General features: G+C 52.7%; 1 protein-coding gene across 2 annotated transcripts in view; it reads right to left on the bottom strand.

Moving 5' to 3' along the window:
- Positions 1–24,844, bottom strand: part of CARD10 (caspase recruitment domain family member 10) — a 28,375-nt gene extending 3,531 nt beyond the window's left edge. For both annotated transcript variants that reach the window (XM_066258797.1, XM_066258807.1), the window contains exons 1-17: positions 24,570–24,844; positions 24,152–24,403; positions 23,150–23,287; positions 21,408–21,733; positions 16,706–16,897; positions 15,388–15,543; positions 14,299–14,424; positions 12,988–13,179; positions 11,245–11,379; positions 10,805–10,920; positions 9,940–9,968; positions 9,392–9,515; positions 3,859–4,018; positions 2,280–2,391; positions 1,596–1,839; positions 1,340–1,409; positions 294–396 (exon numbers count right to left, since the gene is read on the bottom strand). In XM_066258797.1, coding sequence (XP_066114894.1) covers positions 294–396; positions 1,340–1,409; positions 1,596–1,839; positions 2,280–2,391; positions 3,859–4,018; positions 9,392–9,515; positions 9,940–9,968; positions 10,805–10,920; positions 11,245–11,379; positions 12,988–13,179; positions 14,299–14,424; positions 15,388–15,543; positions 16,706–16,897; positions 21,408–21,733; positions 23,150–23,287; positions 24,152–24,403; positions 24,570–24,708 — 2,614 coding nt within the window. In that variant the 5' untranslated portion in view covers positions 24,709–24,844. The remainder of the gene's footprint in view (positions 1–293; positions 397–1,339; positions 1,410–1,595; positions 1,840–2,279; positions 2,392–3,858; positions 4,019–9,391; positions 9,516–9,939; positions 9,969–10,804; positions 10,921–11,244; positions 11,380–12,987; positions 13,180–14,298; positions 14,425–15,387; positions 15,544–16,705; positions 16,898–21,407; positions 21,734–23,149; positions 23,288–24,151; positions 24,404–24,569) is intronic.

Raw genomic sequence — 24,844 nt, 5'->3', positions numbered from 1 at the left:
CCTCTACCAGACAAGAACAGGCCCAAGCTCAGGCGTGCCCCATACTTATAGAGACCCTGAACATACTTGGACACATGCATCTCCCCCACTGACCAGCTCCCTCAAACCTGCAGGCCCACCTCCCACCAAGGGCAGCCTTGTCTGTCAGGCCCCTGGCATGGGCTCCGTCCCACTGGAACCCTCACAACAGGCCCTTCCAGGCCAAAGGACATCCAGAGGTCCTTCCTGGATCCAAAGGACATTCCTGGACTCCATGTGCAGCCCAGGCTGCACCTTCACACCTGTGCACTCACCTGAGCAGGGTTCCAGCAGCAGCTGCTCCGTGGCATCCCCTGCAGGGCTCCCAACATGCTTGGGCTTCACTAGCCGCAGCTGGTCCAGTGCTCGCTTCTTCAGCTGGGGAGGGCAGAGGGAAAGAGGGGCACCTGTGAGCTCTGCTCTATTCCACCTTTGGGGAAAGAAGAGAGTAAATGGAACCCCAGGCAGAGGGGGCCCCTTGCCACTGCTGTCCAGGCACCACAGAAAAGCCCCTTCCTACCGGGCCTTCTCCTGTCCTCACATTCCTATGGCCCCAAAGAAGCGAGCCTGTCAACCAGTTAAAGCTGAAGGAGCTTTAGGTCTACCCACTCCCATTTTACAGATTGGCAAACTGAGGCCCAGAGACCAGAGAAACCTAAGGCCACAGAAGAGACAAACTTTGGGGTCTCTTCCCAAGAATTAGCAATGCGGCCTTGGGGAGGAAGGTAAATGAAACCAATAACGAAAGCATTAATTATACCAATAGCTAACAGGTATCGAATGCCTGAAATGTGACAAACACTAACTAGACCTGCATGTGCATGAACTTCTGAAGCCTTCTGTGCCAGGGGGCCAAGCAGGAAGTGTTACTCCCCATTTCACAGATGAGGATACAGAGCTTCCAGGGTGGTTGTCTAAGACTGCACGGCTGATAAGTGGCAGAGCTGGGATTCAGATCCAGCCAGTCTCGTTCCAGAGCCTGAGCTCTCAGCCCCCTCTAGTCCTGTGAGCCTCTCTGAGCCTCATTTTACCCAGGTGTACAGGGGGCGGTCACACAGCCCAGTCTTAATCCAGAGACCTGCTTCCCGTTCGCCAGGCATGCTCCTGAGCACTAGGCACACTCTTACCTCGTTCAGTCTCCAAACAACCCTGGATGTGAGCCCTCCTGTTCTACTTGCTGGGACACAGATGATCAGCCAAGTACAAGGGAGGGTGCAAGATGGGGGGGTCTCTCTCCTCTCCTCCCCCAGAGAATGAAGCCTGGCCTTTAGGACCCACCCTTGGCAGGCCCTCTCCCCAGACCCTCACCCAGCTGGCTTACATTACTGCGGGACCCTCGGTGCCGGCTGGAGGGCAGGCATTTCTCCTGAACTTCCAGGAGCTGCTGGGCTCTGGGAAATGGGGGGAGAAGTCATGTCATAAGTTTATAGGGAGACAGGGCGCCCCTCACCTCCTCTCCTCTACCCCCCCCATTCTGTCCCAAAGGACGGTAAGGGACTGAAGAGGAAGGAAGAGGCCCCCACCTTGATCCCGGCTCCCAATGAGACCCCATTCCCAGGCCTCTAGCTCTGGGTCACCTCTGATAATTGGGCACTGTGCCCCGGTCCAGGTCCCGCAGCGTGAGGGGGTCAACCCGTGTGCAGAACCACTCCTGCCGCCGTTTGTACGCCGGGTCCACCAGCCGTAGGATCTCTTGGGCTTTCACACACAGGGCATGGGGGTCTGCCCGCTCAGGCAAACTGAGGTTGGCTCGAATGTAGAAGGGTTCGGCACCCAGCCCCTTCACCCAGGCATCTAGGGCCTCATGGAAGGACTGGCAAGCTGGGCATGGACAGGGCAAGGAGCAGCAGGGAGAAAAAGAGGACAATGAAGTCAGGGATCAGATGTGGCCATCTCAGAAGCCTAAGCTGCCAGGACCACACCTTCCTCTTCTTAAAGTATAAGTCTGAGAGCCAGACAGAACAGGGCTTGCCCAAGGCCACCAAGCCCACTAGGGACAGAAGTAGGGCTTGAACCCAGGTGTCTGGACTCCTTTCACTATCAGCCGCTTATGAGGACAGAGGAAGGGCACAAAATCAGATACTAGCATGAGGCAGTGACACAGAAAGGAAGGGCACTACCAAGAGTCAGGAGATAGAGCATCTCCCTCTCAAGCTGCAGCTGTCCCACCTCCATGGGCTGGATGAACCCTCTCTTGGGCCCTTGGCTCTTACCTTCTAGAAGTGGTGAGTTCCCAGTCCTTCCCCACAGGCCAGACTTACCCTTAGGGTCCAGCAGGAAGGGGAGTGTGGATGCTTGGTTCCAGGGCAAGGTTCTCTGCTGGGCTTCACCTTCCAGGCCTGCCCCCTCCAGACCAGCAGCCTCTGCCTTTGGCTGGGAGAAAACCCAGGCAGGGAGGGAGGAAGGTCAGCTTCCAAAGGGAGGATAGCCCTGGCTCTGGAGGAAGGCTGAATGCGAGGCTGACCATGTCTCACTATTCAGGCCTCCCCCCAGGGATGGGATTCGGCCAGTTCGCACCGATTCAACAAAACTGATACCTAATTTTTTGTTGAGTTGGAAGAACTGGTTGTTAAAATGGTACTTGTAGTCAGGGTTCTCTCTAAGTGGGTGCCCCGGCAGCCGCCCAATGTGGAAATCACAAATTTACATTCCTTACACTTTTTTAACGTTCATCTGCACAACAGCGTATTCTAAGTGCCTGCAATAATGTTCATTCCGTCCATAGGTGAAAAAAATTTGACGGAACTATGCTTGTAATATTTATTTATTTATTCACTTCATAAAACTCATTATACCTTTGATGAAATACTACATTTTAATTTCCTCACGTTTGTTACTTCAGTAAACAAACATATAATGTAAATAGAAAAAGTGCCAAACAACCAGGGAGTGACAACTTATATTGTTTTTTTGTCAGGTATTATTTAACATTTTTTCATTAATATTTTAAAACTTTCTTATAACATAATCTAGTTTTGTGTACCTCTTTTATTGTTCTTATTTAAGTATTAAATGCATGAAATAATAAATACCTTTCAGTATATCTTTTTTTATACTTAAAATGGTCATTAGGGAAGAAAACCGGTTGATAAATTACTTGAATCCCATCACTGCCTCCACCTTAGAGGGCAGTCAGACTCAGCTCCCTTCAACAGGACTCCACCCAGCAGCCAGGTCTTTCCCACATTTAAAATCGGGGATTTGGCCTGACCGGGCGGTGGCGCAGTGGATAGAGCGTCGGACTGGGATGTGGAAGACCCAGGTTCGAGACCCCAAGGTCTCCAGCCTGAGCGAGTCCTCATCTGGTTTGAGCAAAAGCTCACCAGCTTGAGCCCAAGGTCGCTGGCTCGAGCAAGGGGTTACTCGGTCTGCTGAAGGCCCATGGTCAAGGCACATATGAGAATGCAATCAATGAACAATTGAATGTTGCAATGCGCAAAGAAAAACTAATGATTGATGCTTCTCATCTCTCCGTCCCTGTCTATCCCTCTCTCTGACTCCCTCTCTGTCTCTGTAAAAAAAAATAAATAAATATATATATATATATATATATATATATATATATATATATATATATATATATATATATATATATCTCGGGGATTTGTCAAGGTGTTGTCATTCTGCCCCACCTTCCAGTCCTTGCCCAATCAGATTTCACTTAATGCTGGCTGAGGCGGGCAACTAGCCGCTAATCAGTGAGCCTGCCTCCTCTTTCGCTAATCCCCAGAAACTCCGCCAATCAGAAACTCCGCCCAATGATCTAGGCCCACCAATCCAGTCCTGGTTAAAGCACTAAATCCACTCCACTCCCAGCCCGGGAGAGGGGAGGAGACTCACCTCTCTTGATTCCACTTTGGCAGACCCTGGCCCAGAGAGCACCCTTCGCACTACGGTCCCAGACCAGCTATCCCCAAGGAACGGCAGGCCATCTGGACTTCTATCCTGGGGTTCAGGTCCCCCCGGGGGACTCCGGCCAGACACTTGGATGGCCAAAGACCTGAGAAGAGGCGAGGGAGGTGGGAAGTAGAATTCAGGCAGCATTTTGATTCAGTTCAACATTCTTAGAAAACCACTGCTATCTCCCAATAGGCCATGACTCCCACCCGCGGTCCATTACACCTGCTGTGCCACTGCCTGGAAGGTACTTCGCCCTCTTCTCCACCTAGAAAATTCTACTCATCCTTCAGGGCTCAGGTCAAAAACGACCTCCCCCTCTCAGACCCCTACAAGAGGCGAGGTGCAGCTTCCTGCAGAAACTCTGTACCTGCACCTGGTATGTTGCCTTTTGTTTACTTCATTAGAAGAAACGCCCTCAGAACCTGCCTGCTCTAGTGTTCAGCTCTGGATCCCCAACACCAAACCCAGTGTTTGGCACATATACATGACTAATAAAAGCTCGTTATGCTCACAGTCTAGGAAGGAAGGTCACCATTAGAACAACACAGAGCAAAGATGGTTACTGCCAGCAGTGGAGCACAAAGGGGCGTGGCTTCCCAGGGGAAGCAGCTGCTGGGCGGCACCATGGTGAAGAACAGAACCACCTCAGTAACAGGCAGAGAGGAGACGGTGCTCCAGGCTGGAGGGTGGGCATAAGCAAAGGTATAGAGCCAGAATTCAGAACTATGGAAAATTTTAATAATGACAATAATAACAGCCAACACTTACTGGGTACTTCCGATGAGCCAGACACTAGGCAAAGCTCCGTGCCCTAATTAACTTATTTAAGTAACTTTGTGGGAAACAGACCCTGGAAAAGGCGAACTGTAGCCAGCCTACAAAGGGCACAGCATCTGGTCTTCCTCTCATGGGCGGTGGGAGCCACTGATGGTTAAGACAGAGTCACCAAGATCGTCTTCATGGCAGGGCTCTGCTGCTCCTTATGGCCAGGCTCAGAGAAAACTGACCAGAAGTATACTCCATGACCCCCGCGCCCCAGTACTGGGGAAGAGAGAGGCCAGGATCAGTGGGTATGCCCCAGCTGAAGAGGTGGCCTATGCAGAGCTCAGGTGTCCACCCACTACCTAACTGCAGCATACAGCCACACTGCCCCCTGCTGTCAACCTGGGGTGAGCAAGGCTACAAGGACCTTAACCCAATCAGCACTCAAGCAGAGGGTAGAACTTTGGCTCTAGGGAGACCATGTTGGCTCCTGCCCCCTCAGTCAAAACAGAGAGCCAAGCCCAAGGGGCTAGGGCTGGGGCCGGTGCTGGGGCTGGTGCTGAGGCTGGACATGGGTTCTGGAGGCACCAGAGCTGTCATGACAGAGTCCTCCAGCCCTGGGACTGTCCTGGCTGCATCAGGGTGGTGTGGAAAGGCCTCTGCAGACCTGGCTATGCTGCCCAATGGCCTTGTGGCTGGAGCAACACAGTCCAACTCCAAATCCCAGTGTTAACTGTGCCCTAGACTTGGGCAAGTGAACTGGCTGCCTCATTCTCAGTCACCACATCCATAAAGCAAGACAGTGATGGCACCTGTCTCCCACTTGGCTTGTGAAGGTGGACGAATTTAAAGATAGTGCAGGTAGAGGGGGAACCAGAGGGCTCCAGGGTCTTCCAACTGTAGGCTGGCTCCTGACTGGGAAGTGAAATTGTTTCTTAATGGAATGTAATAGAAAATATAAGCCTGTCTTCCTTCAAGTAAATCCAGCTGTCTCATGATCCTTGTGTTTCAGGCACATATACATACAAGGTTTCTGTCACTGTCAGTTACAGACAGAAGAGTTTCAGAAATGTGGCATGGAGAGCGTCAGCCCGTACTCTGGGGCCAGATGGCCTAACTGTGTAACCACCAGTCCTCAGCAGCACCCTCTGCATCTACCTACTATACAATTCAGTGAGTTGAAACAAGGGATGCTCTTAGAATAGTGTCTGGTAAGAATTAAAAGGCCAGTCAGTGTTACCATGTCTGAGTCGGGACAAGTCACCCCTCCGTGGCACACAGCCTCCTCACCTGTTTCAAACCCACGGTGAATCACTATCACGACTTCCCCAGACCTAGCGAGCAGCCTGCACCAAGGCCCTCCACCCCTGTCCAAGCACACCTCTCTCCTCCCTGCAATTCCACTGTCAGGGCAACTGAACTCTCCAACCCGATTTCCAGACTCTAATTGCCAATGCCTGCTGCTTCCTGAAGACACAGCTCGGGCATCCTCTCCTTCAAGATCTCCCTGCCCACCCCGCCAAGATACCAAGTAATTTCTCTGAGCCTGCACAGCCCCTGGCTGCCAGCTCTCAGCACCTGGGGGCTCGCTAAGGGCAGGATGTAGATCAAGTCACTCTCAGTCCCAGGCCTCAGCAGACAAGCAGGACACAGGGGACAGAGGAACGCGGTGTGGGGCAGGGCTACCTGCTCCAACCTCCTGGGACTCCGGGGTCTCCAGCAACACAATCTGGCTGACCCCCAACCCTGCCTGTGGGCTGTGTGAAGGATAGGGTAACCTGACCATCAGATGAGGGCTCCCCCAGTATCAGGTCAGGAGGTCAGGTCATAGGGAAACAGAGGCATTGGGGCCACTCCTTCACTCTACCAGCTGCAAGCAGTAATGAACCAAGTAATGGACCTTGATGAGCGCCCCCTTCCCCGCCCCAGGGCACTGTGGGAAAGTCTCTAGGCAGTGTACATAACTACTTTGTTCCAGGTCAGGGACCTAGGATGCAGAGACTTGAGCAAGGCACACAAATTACTTCATTTAATCCTCCCAACAACCCTATGGGAGACATCTATTATTCCCATTGTGTTAGAGAAGAGGGAAACTGAGGCATGGGAAAGTTATAACTTGACAAGAGTTACACAGCTGGTGGGTAGTAGAGTCAGGCAATGACCTGTTGACACCCTGTGCAAGGACAGAAGCTGCCAGAGATCCTCAGTCTCTGAACAAGTAAGGGCAGGGGCAGGTCCTGGCCAGGGACAGCACATGGTGCTCTCCCTCTCCCGCCCCTCCCACTCAGCACCTACCTGTCTCCCAGCCCGTCCATCTGTCCATCGCTCTGCCTGCCCCAGCACCCCCACTGCCCACCTCTTCTGGCCCCAGGACCGCAGGGGAGATGAGAGCTGAAAATACCTAGGATGTGGTGAATACTGAACACAAGTGTGAGATTACAGAAGTAACTTAGATTGAAGGGAGGCACTGTGGAGTTCCCACCTCCACAATAAAGTGGCCTTAGGACAAATTCCTGATACTCTGAGCCTCATTTTGCTTATCTGTATAATGGAGCTAAAAACGCCAGTCTTGAAGGCCACTCTTGAGAAATAAGCAACAAGGGTAACAATAATATTAGCTAAGGGCTAACATTGCTGCTCGCTCTGAGCCAAGCACAGGGCTAAGCCCTCTAATAGGAATACTGGAACTCCCACAACAACCCAAGGGGACAGGCACAATTGTGACCCCATTTTACAGAGCAAGAAACCGAGGTACTGGAAAATTAAGATTCCACAGAGAGCCAAGATTTCAGCTAACAAAGTCTGTCTTCCTCAGTGTGCTGTCACACTGCCCCAGGACACATGCACTGGTGCCTCACCTCCCTCACTGCCTGCCACCTGCCCCTTTCCCTCTCCATCCACCACCCCTGCCTCCCCCCAATCCCTGGTCTCCATCTCCCTCCTTCCTAGGGACAGCATGGGCAGCAGAGGTGGCCCCATTGTCATATGGCTCCTGCTCCCTCTGCCACATCCCGGCGCCCCCTGGACTACAGCCAAGACCCCTTTTGCAGGCCTGAGCTGGAGGGAGGAAGGGCCAAGTCAGGCAGGAAGGGAGGTGTCTCCACCCCTTCCCCCCAAGCACGTCCTGCACAGGGAGAAACAATGTCACACTGGGCCCACTGCCGCGGGAGGGGCGGGGGGAGTGAGGGTGGGGGCAGGGCCCTAGACTTGGGCCTGGCCAAGCTGCTTCCAGGAGGTTGGAGGCTCCTGGTTCTGCTCTGCCCTGATTTCCTGGTGACCTGTTCTCTGTATCTAGCATCCCCACTTTCCAGCTCTGACATCAGCACTTCCTACGCCCTTTCCAAAACCGAAGATCACTGTGGACTTTGGCCAGGGCACTTCCCAGCTGCGTAATCTCGGGCAAGCTGCTTTACCTCTCTGAATCTCAGTTTCTTCCTCTATAATATAGGGGTGATCACAATAATGCTTACCTCCCAGGACAGAGAGAATGCTATAAAGCAACCAGCAGCTGGCCTACAATTAGTAATAGCTAAACCCTAGCAGGCTTCCCAGAGTGCACCGCCAAAGGCCACACTTTTCCAGCCTGACTCACAAGGCCTGCTATGGCTCAGCTTTCCCTCGCCCCACCCCGTGCTCCAGTCAAGGTCAAACTCTAAGCCCCGCCTAAAGAGCCTCTGCTCTCTCCCTCTTCCAGTCATCCAGCTGCCTCCCTACCTGTTCTCTCTCTAAGGCTGAGTTCAAAGGCCACATTCTCAGCCAGGCCTTCTCTATCTCTGCCCCCGAGGTCCGCTCTAAAGCCTGGCCAGGGAGGCCACTCATTGACCAATACACAGAGCTCACTGCCTCCAGCACACTCTGAGCCAATGTGTTTCATGACCCCTGTCATGGGTTTTGTGGCCAGCCCAGCGGCCAAGGTTCCTGAGGAGGCCCCACCCCACCCACAGCACGAAGCTTCTTTGCTGGGCGGAACTTGTGTGAGGTCAGAGCTAGGTAGAACAGGCAGAGTGCTGGTGTTTGTAACAACTATCATTTACTAAGCACCTACTATGTGCCTAGAAAAGCTAGGTGCTTTACTGATATAGGTCCTAAATTTCAAAATACCCACATACAGAAGGAATAGATGACTATCCCCTTTAGCCAATGTGGAAACTGAGGTCCAAAGAGGTAAAGTCACCAGTCACACAAACAATAAATGGTGGTGACAAGATTTGAACCCAATGTCAGCCTGTGTCTAAAAACCTGACAGTTGAACCCTGACTAGCGGTGCAACTGATAGAGTAATGCCCCCAAGCACTGAGGTCACCAGCTCAATCCCAGGGTCACCAGCTTGAGCCTGGAGTTGCCAGCTCAATTCCAAGGGTGTCAGCACAACCCCAAGGTTGTTGGTTCAAGCCCCAGTCAGCACTCAACTCTAAGGGCACCAGCTCAGTCCTGAAGTCACCAGTTTAAGCTCCAGTCAGGGCACATGAGAAACAATAAATGGCACAACTAAGTGGAATGAGCTGATGCTTCTCTCTCTTTTTCTCCCTCTCTCTCTCCTTTCCTCTCTCTTTCAAAAAAAATAAAACATAAACTAATATAAAATAAAAGCCTGACAGTTGCATAAAGCAAAGGCTTAGCTGCTGCTCCCTCCCACCTTGCCCCGCTTGCCCTGCTCCAGGAATCCGAGAGCCTACACCCTCACCTCTACCACCCCAGACGGTTTCCATACCTGTTGAAGAGATCCACACCACAGCCTCTGCCCAGAAGACCATCTGGCTTTCCCAAAGGCCACACACTGTCGGAGGATGAGGACGAGGAGAGGCCAGGAGACCAGGGCTTAAGTGTCACATTCCCTGGGAAGAAGTAGTGGGATTCAGGAGTGCTAGACTGAGAAACTGGGCAGAGCCCAGGGATGACTCAGGGCCCAGGGGCTTGGGGCCTTGCCAGGTTTGAGGCCTCAAGAACACATTGGACCCACCGGGCTCAGAGCTGGTCAGGGCCTGCCAGGATGACCCTTCAGTTTCCTAGAAGAGGGTAAAGGGTGGGCCAGAATGGAGGAGAAGCCCTACACAGCACACTCGGAACCAGGACTAAGCTCAGGATAAACCAACTCCCCCAGAGGCCTCCTAAGCAGAGCCTTCCTGCCTGGCCAGGGCACAGCGGGGCCTGCAGAAGGGGGACACAGGCCAAGGACAGAGCAGGCAGCATGGGCCTCAGGTGAGCTAAAAAACTGCCCCCCCAGATGGGCCCTCCCATGGGATTCCTGAGGGCCCTTACCTGTGATATCTGACATGCTGCTGAAGGACCTGAGCAGAGAGAAGGCAGGGAAGAGTAGGAGCTGAGGTTCAGTGGGCATCTGCCCCACTCCCTCCTGCCCCCATGCTACCAAAAGTCTGTGTAACCCCCAAGCAAATGCAGGCTAGACCCAAGCTGGGGGTCCCAGGCACAGGGCACTCATGCCACACAGCTCCCCTAAATTCACAGGGCAAGACATTAACATCCTGACCACAGCCCCATGGCCTTCCACCTAGAATGCCCTGGCCTGTCCTTTAATGCCACCCCTCCAGGAAGCCTCCCTTGACCTCTCACCCTTCATCTCAGCCTCACTCTCTATCTTGTCACGTGTGGTTCCTGGGCCTGCCTCCCACACCAGACCATAATCCCTTCATCACGCACCCCATTCAATGCAGATTTGCTCATCCTATCAAGCCCGTGACTGGGATGTACACCAGGAGGGAAGTAGATCTTCCCCGCCTTTGGTCTCACCACCAATGGAGATGGCTTGGTTTTTTTCTGACCCCATTGACTGCAGATGACCAAACCTGGAGCCAGCTTTCTTGCCTGAGGCCCCTGATACGTTGAAACATTCTCTGCATGCCCTACTCCCACACCAGCCAGGCTACCTCATGGCTTGAGGAACTTTGAGGCTCAACTTCTATTGCCAGGTGCTTGCCTGGTGCTAAGCACAGCCTGCCCTTTCTTCACCTCTGACTTTAGTCATGCCTATGACTCTCAGGTCCTGGGTTTCCAGTGCTCTAGCCACTTATGGCAGTAAAGGAAGGTGACTGCCTAGAGCTGACTCTGGCATTAGGGCTCCTGGGAGGTGCCTGGCCCTCTGCCGCTCTCTCCCCAGTCTGTTTACCTCTTAGCAGGTGCAGGGTCCTCCTCCCGCTGCCGGCGGAGGATGGAGCCTGCGCTGGGCGGGAAGGGCAGGATGGACAGCCGGTTGATTTCCTTCTCACTGTCTGTGGCCTCCTCCTGCAACACAACAACAGGGCCTCGGTCACCCCCACCGCACCTTCCCACAACTCAATGCACCTAAGTTTGTGCCAGATGAGAACCGGGGCTCAGAATGAGGAGTGGGCTCTACAAGATTACACATGAGTGGCCCCAGGGTCTCCCGGCACCCAGGCCCAGCACAGAGCCTACTCTGGGTGAGCGTAAATAAGGCACTTGGCCTTTGTGGGTCTCAATTTCCTCCTACGTGAAATAGACCTGTCAGCAAACTGGAGAGCACCCAACATGTTAGTAATTATGTGAATGCTCTCAATATCCCCTTATTCACGTGGGCAGGTGTCTTACCGAGGTGTGAGGCTCAGATCCCCCCATGACAGTGGACTCCTCAGCTGCTTCTGGGCCCCCCAACAAGGAGGGGAATTCACTCAGGCTCCAGGTGCTGCTGAGGTTGGAGCACAGAGAGTGGGAGGAAGCGCAGGCCTGGGGGAGGAGAGGGGGTGATGAGGTCACTTACTGAACACCAGCTGTGTGCACAGCAGGAATGAGAGCAGCCCCTGCCCTCATGGAGTGCTCAGCCCAGAGGACGCAAACTGTCAATAAGCAGACAAATGAAGGAAACAGCCCCACTGCCAAGAGAGCAGGGAAGGCACTCAAAGGCCCACCCAGCCTGGCAGCATCAGAGTACTTTCCACAGAAAGTGGGCTTTGAACTGAGAACTCAAAGTAGGTACTAAGTAGATTAAGTTGGGGAAGATGATCTAGTCAGATAGGACAGTATGTGCAAAGGCCTTGAGACAGGACTGTGACACATTCCAGAGGGCCCACCTGAAGGGCCTCTGGGATATAGTTAGGGCTTTGTCTTTACCTAAAAGCAAAAAACCACTGAGGGTTTTAAAAAGTGAGAAGTCACAGAGTCACACTTTCTTTGTGTATTCCTCCAGGTTTAAATACCTGGCCAGCTGATTATCTCCAAGCAAAATCAAGATAGGAGCCTGACCAGGCGGTGGCGCAGTGGATAGAGCGTCGGACTGGGATGCGGAAATACCCAGGTTCGAGACCCCGAGGTCGTGCGCGGGCTCATCTGGCTTGAGCAAAGAGCTCGCCAGCTTGGACCCAAGATCGCTGGCTCCAGCAGGGGGTTACTCGGTCTGCTGAAGGCCCGCGGTCAAGGCACATGTGAGAAAGCAATCAATGAACAACTAAGAAGTCGCAACGCGCAACGAGAAACTGATGGTTGATGCTTCTCATCTCTCTCTGTTCCTGTCTGTCTGTCCCTGTCTATCTCTGCCTCTGTAAAAAAATTTAAAAAAAATAAAAAAATAAAAATAAAAAAAAGAAAGCAAATTCCAAAAGGCAATAAAAAAATTCATTAAAAAAAAAAAAATCAAGATAGGAAAAGGCCAACTTCTTGGCAGAGGTGTAAGAACTAATATCTAGTTTACAAAGGCTCTGGGGGCCCAACTCCAGTACTGGCTGGCTGTGTGACCTTGGGCAAGCCCATGCCCCTCTCTGGGCCATATGCTATTAGGAAATAAACTAGCTGGTCTCTGAGGGGCTTTAGGTCCCACGTTTTGCATTCCAAGATGCTCACAGGCTCCTGGGCAGCTGGGCTCCTCTAAGTGCATGCAAAGACAGGCTTCAAACTAGTCTTAGTGCCCCAGGAACCCCAGGAACTCAGAGCCCCACATGCCTCTGTCCTGTTCCCTGATGTACCAACCCACACCCGCCCCAGCTAGGGTTCCCTACCACACCAGCATAGTCTCCATCCTAGCCAAGAGCTCCCTCCAAGGCCAGTATGTTCTTGACCCAGGGTTCTTGACTCCAGCCAAGACCATATATTCTCTCCTAGAACCTGTGTCTTCTCAAGCCCAGCTGAGGTTTCCCAGTGGGTCCCCTGTGATCCCATCCCATTAAAGGCTCCCATCTGGTCCTGCAAATCCCAGTTCCAGCTGACAGCTCCTGGCAGTTCCCCCATGTTCCCACCCTCAAGTGAGATCTCCCAACAGGCCCCACATGTTCCAGACCCTGGCCAAAAGCTCCTGCCAAGATCCCAGCATGCCCACCAGGACCCTGGACTCCTGCCCATCACCTTGAGGCAGGAGCCGCCCTGGGCCCGCTGCAGCTGTGCCTCCAGCAGGGCCTTGGTGCCCTCCAGGCTGGTGAGCGTGGTCAGCAGCTCGTCCCGCTTGGCTTCCAGGCTCCGCACCTGCTTGCGGTACTGGTCCTTCTCGATGAGGCTCTGCGAGTACTGCAGCTGGATGCGGTCACGGCTCTGGATGGCCTGGGGAGAGCAGCCGGGAGGGGGAAGGCACCACACTGACTCAGCTGTCCTGGCCTCCCACCGCACAGATGGTAGCAGCAGGAACAGTACTTCCTGCGTGCTGGGCCCTGGGCTTAATATCAGTTCGTTTAATCAGCACACTCACTCTCCCAGTTAGCGATTCTCGTTATCCTCACCTTATATATAAGGACACCAAGGCAGCAGGGGCAGAGCTGGGATTCAAACCCAAGCAGCCTAGTTGTAGTGTCCAGGTTCTTACCATTGCCCAGGAACAACTTAAAACTGTGAGAGCTTAAAACTGTGTGTAGCCAGCTTAATTCACTGTATCCCAGCCTAGGGGAGGAGACTGGATTTCATCCCAACCCATTGCATCCAAAGCACTTTTCCCCACAATGAAGACCTGGGTCCCTGAGAGCTGGGCCCGGGGCCTGGACCTCCCACCTGCTGCCTCAGAGGGAGGTGGGGCTGGAGGCCCAGCGGCCAGGAGCAACCCGGGGGAGTACAGATCCCTGAGCCCATCCAGATCACAAAATCAGAATGTCCAGGGATAAAGCCTCATATCTGCCTTTTCACCAAGCCCACCAGGGGATTCTGAGGCCAACTCCACTGTGCAAACTACAATTCCCCGAGTGGGATTCAAACGTGGTCCAATGACAAAACCTCTTGCCCTTACCACTGTATGGGAGCCTCACACAGAGGCCTAGGGGCCTACAGGACCTGGCCCGGGTGCTCAGCTCTCCCTGTGGCCTCAGCTGGGGAGGGCAATGGTGCCCAGGGCCTGGGAGCCAGAATTTTTGAAAATTTCTTCACCAGCGTATAGTTGCAAGCACCTCCTCTGCATAGATCTTATTTTTGATGTGGAAAGAATAGAGATTCAGAGGTAATGAGCACCAGGACCAACTTCTGAACTATCCCAGGACTCAGGTGAGCAGGTGTGTTCAGGGGACAAGGCTAGCACATATCGAGTGCTCAAGGTCCTGTGTCTGTGTTTCTTCTGGCCTACCTGCCCCCTCCCAAACCAATCAGTACACTGTGAAAGTCTCTTTTCTACAGTTCTGGTCCTGTCCACTCCTCCTCGTGTGCTGGGCCAGGGCCTCATGCATAGTGGGCTGGGCTCACCTGGTCCCGCTCCTTCTCAATCTCCTCCAGCTGGGCCAAGACGGTGGCCATGCGGTGCTTGTACAGGTCACAGTCCTTCTGCAGTGTGCGGTGCTTCAGCCGCAAGTCCTCCATCTCCTGTAGGTACTGCGAGCGGGCGGGCAGGTGGAGCGGCACAGAGTGGAACATGCCCCCGTCAGACCACAGGGCTGGCAACCAGGAGAAGCTAACCAGCAGGTAACCCGCAGGTTCAAGGAGAGAGGCCTAAGCCCCAAAAACAAATCCCATTCCACCTCCCCAGCTGGGCTTGACTCCACCTCATTGGGCCTCAGCTGCCTAATCTGTAAAATAGGACTCACAATAATAATGACTCCCTCCCAGGCAACCTGAGCCTCCCTGTTCTAACTGCAATCCGTTCTCTTGCCCTGCTCTGCCTCTTGCACAGCCCTCATTACCCTCCAACACATGAAGTGATTGACTTAGGTTGTGTGCATGGCATATGGTTTGTCTCCCCTGCTAGAAGTTACTCTCCACAGGAACAGAGACATTGTTTTATTCATAGATGTATCACAATAAATACTTGAGAATGAATGGATACATCATTCCTAGCACAGTGCCTGGCACACCTGCAAGGAATGTCGGGTCAAGTGAACTGGTGATGCCCACCACCCTCTCCTCTCCACGAGCCTCCCTACGCTGTTTTAAGAAGGAAGATGGGGCCTGACCAGGCGGTGGCGCAGTGGGTAGAGCGTCAGACTGGAATGCCAAGGACCCAGGTTCGAGACCCCAAGGTCCCCAGCTTGAGCGCGGGCTCATCTGGTTTGAGCAAAAGCTCACCAGCTTGAACCCAAGGTCACTGGCTCGAGCAAGGGGTTACTTGGTCTGCTGAAGGCCCACAGTCAAGGCACATATGAGAAAGCAATCAATGAACAACTAAGGTGTCGCAATGCACAACAAAAAACTAATGACTGATGCTTCTCATCTCTCCGTTCCTGTCTGTTTGTCCCTATCTCTGACTCTCTCTCTGTCTCTGTAAAAAAAAAAAAAAAAAAAGAAGGAAGATGGGGGGCGGGGCAGGGCAGGGTGGGAATGGTGCATGGTGGACTTTACCTTGTCCCGGAGCTCCTCAGCCCACTGCAGCTCCCCCTGCACAGCGTGTAGCTTCTGGCACAGCTCCTGCCTGCTGTCCTGCGCCTCCCGCCAGTCATGCTCCAGGATGTCCAGAAGAATGCGCTCCGAGCCTGGGGTCCCCGCCCGGCTTGCCTCCTGGGGGTCAAAGTTCAGGGCTGCCTTAGCCTCTGGTCCAGGGCCAGCCCTGAGTGTCGGAGGAAGGGGGACACACAGCCCTCAGCCCTCAGTCCCATACCACTAGTTCTGCTACCTTGGTCAAGGGCTTTTTTTTCTTTTTTTCCAGAGAGAGAGTCAGAGAGAGGGATAGATAGGGACAGACAGACAGGAACGGAGAGAGATGAGAAACATCAATAATTAGTTTTTTGTTGTTCATTGATTGCTTTCTCATATGTGCCTTGATCATGGGGCTACAGCAGACTGAGTAACCCCTTGCTGGAGCCAGCGACCTTGGGTCCAAGCTGGTGAGCTCGGGGTCTTGAACCTGGGTCCTCCGCATCCCAGTCCGATGCTCTATCCACTGCGCCACTGCCTGGTCAGGCAGCCAAGGGCCTTAACCTCTTTAGATCTTGGTTTCCCAGTTTCCTGTCTGTAGAATGGGCGTGGCCCCACCAACCCTGCCCACCCTCCAGAGAGCATTCTGGGGTGCAAATAAGGTAAGTGGATGAGACAAATTCAGCCAGGATCTTATTCCTAAACGAGAACTAGACCTGCTTTCTCTTCCTCTGGTCCCTACCCACCACCCAGAGCAGCAGATGGGTAGCTATTTCCAAGGCCTATTCCTGCCCCTCTGACAAGGGTTCTTCACAGGGGCTGAGCCTGACACAGGCAGGCAGACCATGGGCCCAAGATCCAGCCCCCAAATCCACACTCCAGACAGGCACCCCCAACCCTATGAAATACACCAGAACCCTGGCTCCCATCCCCCACTTCCTGTGTGGCACAGCAGCCAGGCAGCCAGCCCACACTGCCCTGACCTGCCACAGGACACCCAGCAAGCCCTGGGGCCACCCAGACCTCAGGAGTCCCAACCTTTCTGGGGTCACAGACTCTTTTACAAATCCAAGAAAAGCTGGGGCCCCTCCCCAGAAAAGTACTCACACAAAATCAGGTGCATAGTTTCAAGGAGTTCAGAGACCTCCTGGAGCCAGACACAGACCTCAGACTAAAGGCCAGGGAGAGGAGTGCCCTTGGAGCTCAAGACAAGAGGCCAGCCAGGATTCATCCAGATCTCAGACCTGGGTGTAGACTCCTCATCCTCTCACCCCACCTCCACCCCACACAGTGGTTCCCCTCCTACCTGCTGCCGACCCTCCTGCAGCTCCTGCAGGGATGCTGTCAACCGCTGGTTCTCAGCACGCAGCTCAGAGACCAGGTCCACACTGTCTGGCTCTTTCTCCTTCTCCTCAGCCCCAGGGTGAGGCCCCCTGGCCCTGCGCAGCAGTGCACACTCCTCCTCCAGCCGGCTCACCTTGAGCTTCAGCTGATCCACCTGGGTACCAAAACATGGGTCAGCCTAGGGAGGGACCCCAGCAAGGCCAGTGGAGAGAAGTCCTGCTCCTAACTCCTGCGCACCTCCCAGATCCCCAGCAGAGCCTGAGCAGAAGTCCTCTTGGACTTGTCTATGAAGAAAGTACAGGCTGGGAGAATACTATGAGGAAGAAAGGGGGCAGCAAGGCCAAGCCACCCTCCCAGGGGACTCTGCTTCAAGGACTTCTGGCTGAGGTGCTGCATCACAACATGCTCGTCTGTTCATCCATCCACAGTTCTGACACGGAGTATATGCAATGGACCCCAGGACCAGCACAATGGAGGAGAAGGACTGTACCGAGAAGAGGGGGCACCAGAGTCTGGACCCATCTCTGCCTCTAATTCAGTGTGGCCTTGGGCAAGCCATGGCCCCTCTCTGTGCCTCAGTCTCCTCACCTTCCAGGGAAGAAGAGGAAGAGGATGGCTTTGAGGGGCTCACTCGGGACAAGAGCCAGAGACTTTCCAGGCACCCCCTCTAGAAGACTGTGCTGTTAGTTCATACCCAACAAGAACTTCAAGCCCAAGGTCCAGGTTTCGGTTATACTACCTTTTACCCTCTTGTCATCCTGAGCAAGTAACTTACAGTTTCCTTACAGGTAAAATGGACCCATTCAATCTCCCAGTTTCCTTACAGGTAAAATGGACCCATTCAATGTCCCAGTTCTAACACCTGCCTCCCAAAGTCATTGCAAGAATCAAACAAGACAAAAGGTGGGCAGAGACTTTTAAATTGTCAGAGGCTAGCTGTAGAGCCGCCAGGGGTATGACAGTGGCTGTCTTCACAGCTTTAAATAAAATCCCGAGGTGCCACCCATTCAGCGTGCGCAGCCAGAAGCTGGCCAGGGTGTTGGACGAGTGGCTAAGGTGTCTGCCTGGCGGACAACAGCTATGCATGATCAGTTTGCTGGGTGATGAGTGCACTCAGCCAGAGTTATTTTCCAAATTCATGTGGGGTCCGAGGTGGCTAGACAGTGACAAGAGTAGCAGCAGGTGGCAGGCCACAAATGAAGTCATTGTTGGAAAAAGACACAATGACCTCTGTTGCTACACTCAGGCATGCCAATGTCTGGTGCCCTAGCAGTGCCCTGGCCTCTCTTAGAAAATGACTTGCAGCCTCATACTCTCAGAGCTGAGCATGGCCACACACACACACACACACACACACACACACAGATCTGGAGGCTGCATCAGGAGTTCCTCCTCCGCAAAGGACTCAGAAAGAAATTCATGATTCTCACATTCCTTTCCTCTCACAAAACATGCTTTGTGAACCACTGGAGAAAGACAGCTAGTTACAAGGGCAAGAGTGGTCACACCCTTTGCAGCAAACTGCAGCCACACACCACGGCCTCCTGCCTGACCCTTGGCCAGCAAGCTCCCTTGATGAGCTCAAGCTCAGGGGACAGGGCACTGGGAGTCTCCTCTGAATGCCAGGAAATACGGATGCATTTAATCCTAGCGTACAAACTCACTTAGCACAAAATTATAGTGTTGGTTCCTTAAGTTTATGTTGCTTAGAAATAACAGCTCATTAAATTTGCACCTTATAAAACACAGTATTAAATCACAGCCACCACACACCTGTCCATGGGGGAAAGGGACCCAAGCTGCCAAGACAGTAACTATCAGCTGTTCTGTTCATTTCCTCTGCAATGCCTTTGTTAATTTTTGTGGCAAAAAAAAAAAAACCTCCAAAAATTTAGGCAAATTTACAGTAGCTACATTAAAAAAAAATCTATTATTTGAATTTCACCTATTACCTTCTACTCCTTAAACTGGGAAAAAGCAGCCATTCTCTGCCTCGTGGTAGATTACCTTATCTGTAGGTGGTCACAGCACACCTCTAGCTAATACGGAAACACAGAGACATCTCCAACACCCCTTCTTCATCCCCCTTCCCCACTCTCGGAAGCCCTAGATGGCTGTACACATATATAGGACACTCCCCCAGTCACATGCACACATCTGCCACTTTAGGGGACCCAATTCATAATTATACCCAACCCAAAGGTGAGACAAGCCATTCTGGCCAGAGCCCCTCCCTGGGCCAGTGGCCATCATGCAGTCCTCTCTGAGCAGTAGAACCCTCTCTTCTAAGAAAATTTCACAGCAGGTCTCTTGTCCATTTCAGAAAAAGAGAACATGGATGAAGATGGAGGACCCTGGCCAGCTCTCCCCGCCTGCCACCCACCCCTCCCTATCCCAGCAGTGTCAAGAAGAAAGTCAGAAATTCTCAAGCTTGGGCCTGACCAGGCGGTGGCACAGTGGATAGAGCGTCGGACTGGGATGCCAAAGGCCCAGGTTCGAGACCCTGAGGTCACCAGCTTGAGCACGGGCTCATCTGGTTTGAGCACAGCTCACCAGCTTGAGCCCAAGGTCGCTGGCTTGAGCAAGGGGTTATTTGGTCTGCTGAAGGCCCGAGGTCAAGGCACATATGAGAAAGCAATCAATGAACAACTAAGGTGTCGCAATGAAAAACTAATGATTGATGCTTCTCATCTCTCTGTTCCTGTCTGTCTGTCCCTGTCTATCCCTCTCTCTGACTCTCTCTCTGTCTCTGTAAAAAAAAAAAAAAAAAAAATTCTCAAGCTTGGGACCCTGGGGAAGTGCTCTAACCAACCTTTCTGTGCCTCAGTTTCCTCACCCATAAATGGGGACAATAATAGTGCCCCAACCCTGTCCCAATAGAGTTGCTAGAAAATTCAAGGAGTTGGTGGCCAACAAGCAATGAGGACCATGCCTGGCACACAGGAGGTGCTGTTTCATTATATCATCCTTATCTGTGACCTCCTGCCTCCAGGATCATGAGGAAACTGAGGCACAGAGAGGAAAACCTTGCCCAGGCCACCCTTCGCTCAATCTGCAGCCAGCCTTTGGGCCTCAGACTGCCCATCTCTCACCAAACACCAAGCAGGTCTTTAGAGAACAGCCTCCTGGTCACCTTATGCCCACACATCAGCCTCCTCCTGCCTCCAGGACCATGAGGAAACTGAGGCACAGAGAGGAAAGCCTTGCCCAGGCCACCCTTCGCTCAATCTGCAGCCAGCCTTTGGGCCTCAGACAGCCCCACCTCTCACCAAACACCAAGCAGGTCTTTAGAGAACAGCCTCCTGGTCACCTCACACCCACACATCAGCCTCCTACACCCTCAGGCAGCCCTGGCAGCTGGGTCTTCCAGCCCATGGCCTCAACACTCTTGACCAGGACTCGTTTACCCAACCATCAATATGCTGGCATGCATAGCTGCAGGCTCCCTCACATGAGTGCATCCACATGGACAGCCTCCCACAGGCACTTGCAATGCCACAGCTTCCACCAAGGCTCATGGGGACAAGGGGCTTCAAATCCCATAGTCAGAATCCCCCCCAGGGACCCTTGAACAGTATTGCTGGAGAGAGCCTACTGCGTGCCACTGGCTCTGTTAAATCCTTGACAAGCATTAGCTCATTAAATCCTTGAAACAATTCCCTGGTGCATTGAAATACCAGTTTAATCCCCATCCTAAGTGTCAACAGGAAACCAAGAAGGGAGTTTGGTTTATCCACCTGTAAGAGGCGGGGCCTCTCTGACTGCTGGAGAGGATGGAGAGGGCTGGGTGAGATTTCCCCTGGACAAAATCAGGCAAAACAGCATCATGGGCAGAGGCTAGCGCTGCTGCCAGTCAGACCTGGTTCAAATCTATATAGGTTCCATTTTCCAGGTTTGGGATAAGCAAGTCCCTTTACAATCTAAGCCCCAGTGTCTGGGTTTCAAAATGAGAACCTAGTACATGGTGCCTTCATGGGACCACAGGACATGATGCATGTAGGCTGCATGGCACACAGCAGCACTTAATAATAATGACAGCAGGAAGTAGAGGAGGGTACAGTGGGGATAAATGGCAATGGACAGAGACTTGACTTGGGGTGGTGAACACACAATACAGTGTACAGCTGATATGTTGTAAAATTGGGCACCTGATACCTGTATAGTTTTGTTAACCAGTGTCATCCCAGTAAGTTTAATTTTAAAAGTAAACCTAAAAATAACAATAACAATAGCAACAACAATGGCTGATGCTGATACAGGTTTTGAGCACTACAGCTATGAGTGGGGGGGGGGGGCTGTCTTGTACACTATATAATGTTTGGCACCATCTCTGGCCTCTATCCACTAGATACCAATAGCACGTTCCTAATTGTACCAAACGTGTTTCCAGATATTGCCATTGTTCCTTGGGGCAAAATCACCAGTAATTGAGAACTACATCATAACTCAATGAAATAAGTGCCATCAACACTCCCATAATACACAATAGAAAACTGATGCATTAGGGTGGTGAAAGAACTTGCCCACGGTCCAACAGCCAGCAGATAGTGGCTCTGGGACACAAGCTGGCTACTATATTACCTTTTCTTTCCTTTTTTTTTTTTTTTTTTTTTTGGCAAAGGTCGACCCTTTCCACTCTTCCCCACCCATCTCCCAGGGCCTACCGCCAGCTGCAAGTCACGGCTGCGCAGAACGGCAGAGTTCTTCTCCTCACTGAGCTGTGCCAGACGCATGGCGATCATGTAGTTCTCATCCTTGAGCCGCAGCAGCTCCAGGCTGCCCACCTCCCAGTCTTCCCGCAGCCTCTGGCAGCGCTCCTGAGCCTGCTGCTGCTCTCGCAGCCGCTGCTCCAGCCCTGCCCGCTCCTCCTCTAGCACCCTGCCTCGAGCCTGCAGTTGCTGCTCCCGCTGCAACTGGCTCTTACGAGCCTCTCGCAGTCGCCGCACCTCAGTCATCAGAAACTGGGTCAGACCCTCAGGCCCCTCCTCATCTGCCAGGGACAGGGGAGAGAAAAGTTAAGTCAGGCAAATAAAATCCACAGGTAAGCAAACTGCACAGAAAACCCAAACCATAAAAACACTAGATGAAAGTTCTGGAATATATTTTTATAATTTGAGCAGCACAAAATCAGATGCTATTAAAGAAAAGATACTCAAATCTATATAAAAATGTTAAAATTTCTGAATAATGAACAATGTAACAAACAAAGTTAAAAGGCAAGAAACAGAGCAGGAGAAAAGTATAACAAAGGATTCAGAGCCATAATATATAAAGAGTTCTTATAAATCATTAAGAAAAGGCAAACAACCAAATAAAAAATGGGTAAAAACTATCAGTAGGTAAGTTCAAAACAAAAATGGCTAATTAATATGCTCTACTTCACCAGCAATAATAAAATGATAATAAACACTAACATTTTACTTTATTCTTTGGGCTAGATACATACATTAATTTATTTAATCTTCATGACAACATTTAAGACCTACTTAAGATAGATACTATTATTTTACCTACCCTAAAGACAGAAAAAATGAGGCATAAAAAGGTCATTTGCCCAAGGTTTACTAATCAGTAAGCTATGACCTACATCTCTCAGTGAGTATAAACTTATACTTTTTGATATATCAAACTGGCAAAAATATCTTTAAATCCCCAGGAGTCATGAGGGTACAGCAAAATGACACTCATACACTGCTGGTGGGATGTATGTTGATTTAACATCTAAAATATACATTCTCTTTGAGAAATTTTACTTCTCAGAACCTCTCCTCCTGAGATATACAATTGCACAAAGACACACAGAAAGATGTTCTCAGCATGGTTTGCAATGTTGTGAAACTAAAAACAACCTAGATGTCCATCAAAAGGGGGCCAATTAAATGCTTACAGCACAACATCACTAATGGACAGTACGCAGTCATTTCAAATAAGTGTAAAGGATGTGGGAAACACAAAAATCAGTTATTCTGAGAAAAAGCAAAATATGGAGCAATACATCTAGGATGATTGTGTGTGTGTATAAATGCAAAGAAAAGAGAGACTCGCCAAAGTGGTACCAGCAGAGCAAAGCTGAAAGAAGAAGTAAAGATCTTCCCTTTTTATTCTAAAGTCACCTGAAGTGTTTGAATTTTTTACTTAAGAAACTATAAACCCATGTATGCCTAACACATGCATGTCTGCAGACAATTTTAGGAACTTAAGTGTGTGGGCTCTGAACTCAGACTAACTGGATTAGAATCCCAGCCCCACACTCAGCCTGCTATAGAGCCTTAGGCAAACCTCTTCAAGTCTCTCTGTCCTCAGACTCCCTGTTCAGCAAGGATAACGGGAATGCCTCTCTGACAGGGACAGGACAAAGAACTTCTGCATGGGTGTTCAAGGTGCATGCCGCTGTGGACCTACTCACCAAGAATCATGGAGCAGCGCTGGGCAGGCTCTTGGCCCGTGAGCAGCGTGAAGTGCTCTGGATAGTAGAACTCCAGGGCTTCCAGGAAGGCCTCATAGCCTCTCTTGCCACGGCAGCGCAAGATGTCCATCAGGCGCCCTGGGAAGTGGTGGGAGGGTGCCCAGGGTTCAAGGTGAAGGCTTCCCTCAGTGCTTAGGCCCCCCCCCCCGTGTCCAGGGTCCACATTCCCCCAATTTTTAAGCCATTAACACACACAGCAGCCTGCCTCAGCACATCATGGGGAGAGCCAGTCTGCCACAGCCAGGAGAGCCAGAACCCCCCATAGCATCTTTTTGCTTCAACAGCAGGGTAACACCCCACCTGCCCGACCACACACAAACACACAGCTGCAGGGCCAGCAAATGCTGCCTGCCTTTCAATGACATAAAAGTCCCCTCTATCCCCAAAAGCAAAGTAAAATATTTCTCCCACTGGCCAATTCATACAAGTCCACTAGACCCTCATCCCTTTGCCAGCCCTGGCTCAAAGACACTCACTGAGGGAGAGGACACCCTCATTAAGCTGAGATGGCTCTTGAGCACTTGGGGGACAAATGACTGTCCAAAGAGTGTGTGACTTACAGAGGAAGGGGGTAGAGAGAACTGAGGAGATCAAAGGGCACAGAAAGATGCCTGTCCACCAGCTGTGACCCAGAGGTCGCTGTCCTGGCCTGCCCTGGCGACCACATCCAACCCCTTGCTCTAATGTGGGCCCAGGAAGTGGGAGGAAACCCCAAGAAAGACAAAACCCAGAAGCCGGTGTGGGCACGCGGACCTGCTGGGTCTTTAGGGTGGTTTAGGAGGTGGCAAGACGGTGGGCACACCAATCATCCCGCTCAGCAGATGTGGAAACTGAGGCCCAGAGGACCAGAGCTGTTGGCCTCGAGCTCCAGGGCTCAGTACACGGAGCTCGGGGGGCACCGCCCACTGAGGCCCGACCCCGAGCCCGACCCCTGCGGCTCACCGGTGCGGTTCACGCGGCACGGAAAGCGGTAGGTGCTCAGCACCTCTTCCTCGTCCTGCTCGTCGATGACCCGGCACTGGCGCAGATAAGGCGTGAGCTTAGCGGGGTTGAGGGCGCGTGTCAGCCGGTGCCGGACGCCCTCGATCCGTTCCCACAGCGCGTCCTCCTCTGCCTCGGACCCCGAGCCGGCCCCAGCCTCCTCCTCTGCCTCACCAGCCTCGGCTCCACCCGGCATGGCCGCGTCTTCGGGGTCTACGGGCCAGAGGCGCGGGAGATCGGCGGGGTGCCCTGAGGCTGGAGGGCGCCGGCCGATCCCACCTCGGATGTCACCCGCCAGACCGGCCGCCCCGTGTCCCCGGCGCCCCTCTACTGCGCCCCGTCTGCGCGGCAGTGTGCGGTCCCCGCAGCCCCGACTCACCCCGCACGCCGCAGCCGCCTCGGGCTCCGGGCTCTGCGCTCGGGCGGCGGCTCCGCCGGCGCAGGGGAGCAGGATCCCGGGCAACCCCGGCACCACCCCCGTCCCCGCCGCTGCCGGGGCTGCCGGGGCCTCCCCACATCGCCGCCCCGGCCCGGGCGGAGAGTCTGGCCCGCTAGCCCCCGCACGTCCGCCCGCACGCCCTGCCTCCCCGCCGTCCGGCCGCGCCTCCCCCAGCTTCCTGTTTCCCGCCGGCTCTCCCGGCCTGGCTCAGCGGG

Source organism: Saccopteryx bilineata, chromosome 1 (assembly GCF_036850765.1).
Source record: "Saccopteryx bilineata isolate mSacBil1 chromosome 1, mSacBil1_pri_phased_curated, whole genome shotgun sequence".
Lineage (NCBI taxonomy): Eukaryota > Metazoa > Chordata > Mammalia > Chiroptera > Emballonuridae > Saccopteryx > Saccopteryx bilineata.
This window is presented reverse-complemented; position numbering and strand designations above follow the sequence as displayed.